Below are 7,885 nucleotides of genomic sequence, written 5' to 3'. Positions count from 1 at the left end.
TAACCACACCACAACACCCAGGTTGTGACAGAAACAGGATATAACGTAAGAGTCAAATCTACCATTTACTATTAAAGAAATAATATCACTCCTCCCCAATGGGTTAACAGTGGCTGGCGTGGAGATGTCAGGGAGTTGGAGGGGGTGGTGCCCTCCCTCTGGGGCTTTAGGGGATACCAAGGAAAGTCTTAGGATGTCCTCGTTCACTCAGGGTGGGAAGAGCTGGCCCGGTGCACCCCGAGGGTCCCAGTGTCCCTGCTGGTCAGGAGGAGCTGCACTTGTGGTCTCCAGAGTGTGACGGCTCATCACCAAGGGCATGGTGGCTGAAGAGAAGAAACAGACTATTTTGGGGATCCTTCCTGAGATTCATGGCACAACTCCCTGCCCCACAACACTCTGATCCAAGCCTTGTACCGAGTGCTCAGTCCATCAACAGCACCCCGTTTGTCCCTGATGCAGGAGGCATCATTTAGCATCACCCATTTCAGAGGATGCAACTGAATCCCAGAGAGGAGAGGGGAGCGGCCTGTCCCAGGCCTGGTCAGTATTGGAGCTGGGATCCAGTCCCATGCTTAGCCCGAAGCTGTACTGTGCCCCTGGATTCAGTCGCTCCTGGTCCCAACACTCACTTGGCCCTGATGTCCGGTTCTTCCTTCTCATGAAGAGCCGCATTTTGCTCGCCTTCTGGTGTGCGGGCTCCAGCTGGCAGGAGACCCAGTAGCTACAGGACAGAGTGGACCTGTGAGCTACCAGGAGCCACACCTCAGGTGCCCCTCCCAGAGCCTGCCAGCAGCTGAGTGCTGGTGCCCCATGGGTCACCACGCTACGAGTTCTGTGGCTGATCAGCGAGCCAGGCCACAGGCTCTGGAGCTGGCCATCAGAGAGAGTCTGCCCTGCCCTCACCCAACTCCTGTCCCCTCACCTCTCATGGACACTGATGGGCTCCATGGCCTGGAACCAGGCACCAAATCGCTCGTCGAGCTCCAGGTTATATGCATTTGCAGCCTGCTGGAGCAGCTGGATCCTCCGGATGACTTTGAATTTCTGGGAGGAAGGACAGGATGCAGACAGGGCTTGGGTGGGGAACGCTGCCAGGGACTTGTGCGGAGTGAGGATCTGGTCTGGGGTCTGTGCTCACTCGGGAACCCTCCTTCCTTCCCGCTCCATTCAGGACTTGCCTGTCCTCACAGTTGGCTTGAATTAGTTCCTCATCCAGGAAGGTGTCCTTGATGCCAGCCCCTCCCGCACCCGCCAACGTGATGGGATTCCCAGCTTTGTGGATCTGACTCTCCCAATAAATGTAAGACCCAAGGGATGAGGCCAGAGAAAGTCTTGCCAGGAGAGGTCTTGCCAGGCGAGGTCTCTGATTTCCACATCCCCACCCTTCCCATAGCTGCTCACCTCACACCATTTCTGAAAGTTGACCCAATTTCCCTGGAAGGGAGACAGCCAATGTCCATCAGAAACAGCCCCCTAAGTCCATAACCAAGCCCCATCCCACCCCTTCTCAGGCTGCAGGAATGTCAGGGCCCAGCAGAGGGCAGACCTTCCACAAAGAGAACTTGACACTGGGCCAGGCTCTGGGCTCCAGAGCAGGAGGGACAGGGGAGCTGAGGCCAGAGACTTTTTGTAGCACACCCTCTCTGATGACAGACGGGGAGACTGAGGCCTCAGGGAGGAAGGGACAGCTGGAACACAGAAGTGCTTCCTCACTTGCAGGGGCTGATGGCACTCCCCCAGGGGCAGGGCCTGAGGGGGAGGCTGAATCCATCTCAGACACAGCCTCCTGCAGCTCTGCAGGCAGGCAGCTATGAGCTTCACCAGCCCAGGTAGACTGGTGGGGGGCTTATGCGGAGCATCTATTCACGCATTGCTAAGATGGGACTGACTCCCCAACTCCCAGGGGTGGCTATGGGGCTCTCATGAGAGGAGGTTTGCCATGTACTGAGAACTCAGGTCCCAGTGCAGGGCTCTCGCCTCCCAAACCTCAGGATCCTGCTCCCTGGCCCCACCTCCAGGCTCACTCACTTCCAGATCATCTGCCATCCCAATGTCCAGCAGCTTGAGGTGATAGAGGAACATGCCCAGGAAGGGGACGACACCCTGTGAAATCAGGGTGGGAGTGGTGAGATGAGTCCCACCTCTCAGGTGCCCCCATGGACCCTCCCCCAAATCCCTTCACCCCAGCCTCCTGCCCACCACAGACTCCCACAGAGAACAGCCTAGGACCCTCAGCGGCCTCCCCCCAGTTACCCCCTCCAGGACCACCCAACTTCCCCAGTCACCTCCCAGGGGCGGCTTTTGGCAAATCCCAGGGTATGTGGTCCCTGCCCCTCCCCTCCCTAACCCATCCTGGGCCCAGCCCTCCCAGGCCTCCTCCTGGTCACTTCCAGGGCAGGCCTTTCAGGCTCTTTGGCTCCTGGAGCTGGGCTGGAGGAGGAGGGACCCCTCTCTTAGGGAGGCCTCCAGCCGTGAGGTGAGTGACCCTTCGTCTGGCACCTGGATCCTCCCCCTCAGGCCAACTCACCTGCTGCTGCTGTCTCTCCTGGGCTCCCTGGGGGTCCATCTGCAGGGTGGCCCTCACAGATATCACCTCCTGCAGGGTCAAGGACAGGCTCAGGGAGGCCATGCTATATTCCCCGTGTCTCCCAGGCCCCTGATCCTGGACCCTGGATATCTGGTGTCTATGGCTGCTCCCATTCCAGGGTGCCCTGATTCTAGATCCCTCCCAGCTCCAACACTCCCTCCTCTGTGCCCTCAGGCCTGTCCAGGCCCCTAAGCCTCTCTCCTCATCAGGAAAGTGTGAGGAGGACTCCCCATGCCTCCCAGGGTCCCCTGAGGACTCAGTGTCATCTGACTGTCACCAGTGCTGTCCCCTCCCCCCTCGAGGAGGAGGAGCACAAAGCTGCTGCACATTCCTCTCCCCCTTGTACCTCATCACCTCTGTGAGGCCTGCACCACAGATCATCTCCCTCCATTTCCCAGATGAGGAGACCGAGGCCCACAGAGGGGCAGTGACTTGCTCAGGGGCCCACAGAGGAGACCGCTCCCCCTCCCAGCCAGAGGCCCTGGCCCCCGGCCTTCACTCCTCCTCCAGACACACCTCAGACCAATGTCCTGTCCTCTGGACTCTCGGGGTGTGTTGAGGCCCTCAGTCAACATGAGCCATGGATGGAGAGGCACAAGGTGTCTCGGGGTCCCATGCAAGTGGCTTCTGTGTTTTCCAGCCCCCTGGGATTCTCTGACACCAGGCTGGACCTGAGGCCATGCCAAAGTCCTCAGCTCCCTAGGATCCCCTCAGGATAGTCCCTGCACAGAACTCCTCCTTCACTCACTCAGGAAGGGGACCTCCGTGTGCCACATCTGAGTGACAGTGTAGGGGGTGACCACGGCACTGTGTAACGGTGACATTTGCATCCTTTTTCGCTTGGAAACTTCTAATGTCCCTTCTCCTTTCTCAGCTCTCATGTTTGAAGTCTGTGGTCTGAGCCTTTGCACAATCCTTAGGCACCTCCTGCCAGGGCCTTGATGGAGGCCATTAAGAATCTGTCAGGAAGGCCCATTAAGAATCTGTAGGTTCCTCGATAATTCTCATTGCCATCTGGGGCGTATCCTTGTCGACAAGGCACCGGGGGAGACTCACTGGTTTGTCAGCAGTGACCAAAATCGGGCTAGAGTGCACAGTCCCAGAGAGCACACAGTTCTGTCCCAGATCCACCATTTGGCCCAAGGCTGTGCAGCCCCTGTGTCCACAAGACCTGTGTGACCTCATAGTGCCCATCCCTGGGACAGGCAGAATGCCCTCCCCTGCGAGCTGCAGTGAAGACAGAAGGAGCAGCAGGGGCCTGGCTTCCTGAGGACAGACTGGGCTGCTTTAGGAAGAAAGGAACCCCCACCCACTCCATCCACCCACCAGCCTGGAGGATGATGAGGGCCAGCTGATGGGTTCCCATGGAAGCCAGACACCTGCTCATTCTGCCAGCTCCTCATCTCTTGGAACAGTCCAGGCGACACCACTGTATCCCGTGACCAAGGCCTCCTGCCCCAAACAGTCCCCACCTGCCCCTGCAGCTCACACCCCCCGCTTCCCGTCCAGCTGGACAAGACAGACCGTTATTTCTCGGGGAACCTTAAGTGAAAAACTTACCAAAGCACATCCTGCCTGGTCCCTCCCCACCTCACCTCCCATCCTTCCAGTTCTCCAGCCTCCACTCACCTCCTTGAGAAGCTTCCTGCTCTCCCGGTGGCATGTTTGGAGGATGTTTTTAAGTATTTGACAGTTCTTCCTGAGGAGGGAAAAAAGAAACACTGTGGAGTGGTTTGAGGGTAAATCCCATTTGTTTGAAAACCCAGAAGATCCAGACAGCCTGGATAAGCATTTTCACTGTGTCCTCTGAGCCCTAAGGTGTCTGGGAATGGGGAGGGGGCTCTCCTATTGTCACCTTGGGCCTCCATTCTCTTATTTTCTCAGCAGATGTGTTTTAAATAGTCTTAATTTCATGTGGACAGAGAGTTCTGTTGCTGCAAACACTTGAAAATCTTCAATTTGGTTCAAGCCATGATCTGTCACTTAGGGAAACTGATTCCTGAAGCAGAACCACTGTCCTAAGTTTTCAGAAAGACTTGAAGCCTGCCAACCAGGTCAGACCCTATCCCCAGGGTTTGCTGTCTCCCAGGAGCTCCCAGCTGACTGAAGGGCAATGCCAGCCCTGTGGGGGGTGTCTGGTCCACCCAGGTGGTGCTCGCATGGAGAGAGGTCTACCCACCTGGACACCTGTCTCCACGTCTCTTTTAAACGTTGAATGGAGGGGCCCTCCAGAGCCCAGAGGATCGCATGGAGAGAGGAAAGGTTCCTCAGGCCTTGGCATTCCTGGGGAAGGGAAGAGAATGAGCTGTGAGGGGGAGCTGGAGCCCTGCTTCCTGTGGCTTCTGTCGCCTCATTGACATCTCCTATCGTGGATGAGACAGCAGCTCAGGGACCCGGGAAAGGCACAGCTGGAACCTGATGAGGAATACTTCCAGGGAGGATGATTTCAGCTCAAGCCAAGAAAGGAGCTCAGGAAGGGGTGAGCTTCCCACCACTGGGACCAGGAGTCAGGTCATCGAGGCCTGGCAGGAGGGGCCTAAGGATTGTGCAAAGGCTCAGACCACGGACTTCAAACATGAGAGCTGAGAAAGGAGAAGAGGCAGTTCCCCCGACTCCAGAGAGGGGCTCCCAGGGCCTCCCACATCTTACCTTGGCCACCTGGATCCAGAGCCCCACCACCCTGGCCCTGTCCTGGGCCGTCATGCTCAGGTCCCCAATGCAGGTGGTGACTATACATTCGACCACTCTGTTAAAGTGGGTTATGGTGGCATGGATGCTGGGTGCCAGGTGCTCATTGCCCCTGTTGTCACACTGGGACCAGATGGAGTCCAGGAAGTCGTGGGGCATCACTGTCTTGAACAGCTCCTGGGGAGGACAGGGAGTGTCACCCAGCCCTGCCACAGCCCAGCTCAGCATCCGCAGCCCCCAGTCCCAGGCCGGGCCAGTGGTGAGAGCTGGAGCACAGGAAGCTGAGAATGCGGCCTGAGGCTTGTGGGAGTCCCTGGGTGTTGCCTGTGTCCCCTGAGGGCACCCAGCACAGGACGACCCCGGAACCTATACTGTGGCGCAGGGAAGTGGCATTTGCTCGCCGCCCAGTCTCACTTCCTCCAAGCACCAGAACTCGGCTCCTGCTTGACCATCTCTAGGGGCATCTTCCACCCATTCTGACCATCCTGGGGTCTGACTCTCTTTCAGATGCACATTCCCCCAAGGCAGCAACAACCACGGGCTTTGTTTGTCTGCCTTGTAGTCATGTACACATGAAGTGCCTAATTAGTGCTGAGGCTGTTGAGGCCTCCTGGGCAAATGAGTGAACTACCCAAGGACGAGACAGCACTTCAGTGTGCTCCCCTCCCCCACCAAAACGCAGACTCTGCCCAACTTCCTCTCTGCTCCACCTCATCCACCTGCACAGCCACTCTGCATGGCAGCTGCTCTCAAAGTCCATCCCTACTGTCCACATGAGGACAGCAAAGGCTTGGGAGTTAAGAAGGCTGCTCAGGTCACATGAGGGTAAGTGGGGAAGCAAAAGGTTGGAGCGAGATCATGGGATTCTGGATCAGGAAATGGCAGGTGTGGGGCAGCTGATGGCACAGGGAAGGCCGGCCCCACCTGCCCTGAGAGCCCCGCTGCTCACCACATCCATCAGTGTCAACTGCTCTGCCACCAGCCGGGGAGGGAACTCCAAGAAGTCAGGCTTCTCCTCCCTCAGCAGGTTCTTGGAGGTCACATCCCAGGGGCAGGTGGGCTCTGGGGCTGGATCTGGCTCTTCTGTTATCTCTCCAGGTGGAGGGAGGATTCTCCCTGGAGCCAATGGTCCAGCTGGCTCCAGCTCAGGAGCTGGCACTGGGGCTGGAGCTGAGGTTGGTGGTGGCTCTGGCTCCAGCTCTAGCACAGGTGGTGGAACTAGAGCTGGAGCTGGATGTAGCCATGGAGCTGGCCCTTGCTCTGGCTCTGGAGCTGGAGGGAGCTCTGGAGATGGTACTGAAGCAGGAGAAAGAAACAGTGTCACTCAAGTAGCTGACTTCCCCTGTGCCTGTCAAAGCCAGGAAAGACCCCACTGCCTTGAAGGGAACCAAGCCTCTGAACACTCTGCAACTTGTCTTCCCAGACTGCAGTCGCCTCACCTTCCAGCTCTGCCTCAAAAGGCCGTGGATGCTCCAGCTGGACCTGGAGAAGGTAGGCGTGGCCCTGAAGCCCCGAGCCAGGCAAGCTGAGATGCAGAGAGGCCAGCTTCATGCTGAAGCAGGGATAGTGCAGGAGCTCCCAGAAATCCTGCCCTGGGTCCAGGCAGGTTCCCACCAGAGAAGAGATGGCACTGGGGGAGGCAATTGGGCAACAGAGTCAGAGGCCTGGGCTTTCCCTCCACGCTTCTCACCCAAGGCACCCTGGCTTGGGACTGGGCCCTATGCCTGCCCCTCTCCATCCAGGTGAGAGCCACATGGCAGCCCTGACCCCTGTGAGGCTGTCCTGGCAGTGGCAGGCCTGCTTATCCAGCAGGTTGACACAGAGTCTGTTGTGACTCTCTTCCCACTGACACTCTTCTCCTGAAGGTCTGGGACACAGCCCACCCCGGCCCTCCATGCACTTGTGCAACTGGATTGAGCACTGAGACAAATTTGTGAGCAGGTTGCTCACACACCTCCTGTTCTGGGCCTGGAGGCGGTGGTCAGAAGAGGTAGATGTGGAGAAGGGGAGGCAGATTCAAATGGGTCTGTGGTGGGAATGGGTTTCTAGGGGAGAACTCAGCCCAGCCACCCCTCTGGTTCCCAGGGGTCCTGGCACCCATCCATAGCTCTTTGACTCCTGTCCTCCTGGAGTGGAAGCCACCGGGCCTCTGCCTTCCCATGGGAATCAAAAGATGCGTGAGATGCGGCTTCTGACAGGCTCCCCTCAGCCACAGCCTCCATCTCTCCCCCCACAGCTTGTTCTTTAGAGACAGGAGGCCGTCCTTCTGCACCCAAAGACCACTCACTTTTTTAGGTGGTCCTGCGCTCTGCCCTCCTGGCTGGAATAAGGGGAGATGCCTCCAGATGTAAAGGAAGCTATGAGGGCATCCCTTGGGATGGACGGTGGATGACAAGACCTGCGAATGATGTCTAATGTCAATGTCTGACTCTCAGACGGAAATTGAGGCCACGCATTGTGTCTCCTTCATTCACTGAGTTTACTGTCTCCAAATGTCCTGCATGCAGTAGGTGCTTAATCTACATGGTTGAATGAATGTAGTCCACCCAGAACCATCCCAGACACCTGAGTGGGCCTAGGGCCTCTCTGCTGCCCCAGAGATCCTTGATT

At 57.6% G+C, this 7,885-nt stretch overlaps 1 protein-coding gene across 1 annotated transcript; it reads right to left on the bottom strand.

Moving 5' to 3' along the window:
* Positions 1-826: 826 nt before the first annotated feature.
* On the bottom strand, positions 827-4,824 carry LOC131402759 (ral guanine nucleotide dissociation stimulator-like). Its single transcript, XM_058537315.1, has 5 exons — positions 4,767-4,824; positions 4,217-4,286; positions 2,528-2,596; positions 2,029-2,103; positions 827-1,044 (listed from the first exon to the last, which is right to left on the bottom strand). The coding sequence occupies exons 3-5, from the start codon at positions 2,564-2,566 to the stop codon at positions 919-921; spliced, it is 240 nt and encodes a 79-aa protein (XP_058393298.1). The 5' UTR covers positions 2,567-2,596; positions 4,217-4,286; positions 4,767-4,824; the 3' UTR covers positions 827-918.
* Between the last annotated feature and the right edge of the window lie 3,061 nt (positions 4,825-7,885).

Source organism: Diceros bicornis, unplaced genomic scaffold (genome assembly GCF_020826845.1).
Source record: "Diceros bicornis minor isolate mBicDic1 unplaced genomic scaffold, mDicBic1.mat.cur scaffold_256_ctg1, whole genome shotgun sequence".
NCBI lineage: Eukaryota > Metazoa > Chordata > Mammalia > Perissodactyla > Rhinocerotidae > Diceros > Diceros bicornis.
The sequence above is the reverse complement of the archived record's forward strand: the minus strand, read 5'-3'. Positions and strand labels throughout refer to the sequence as shown.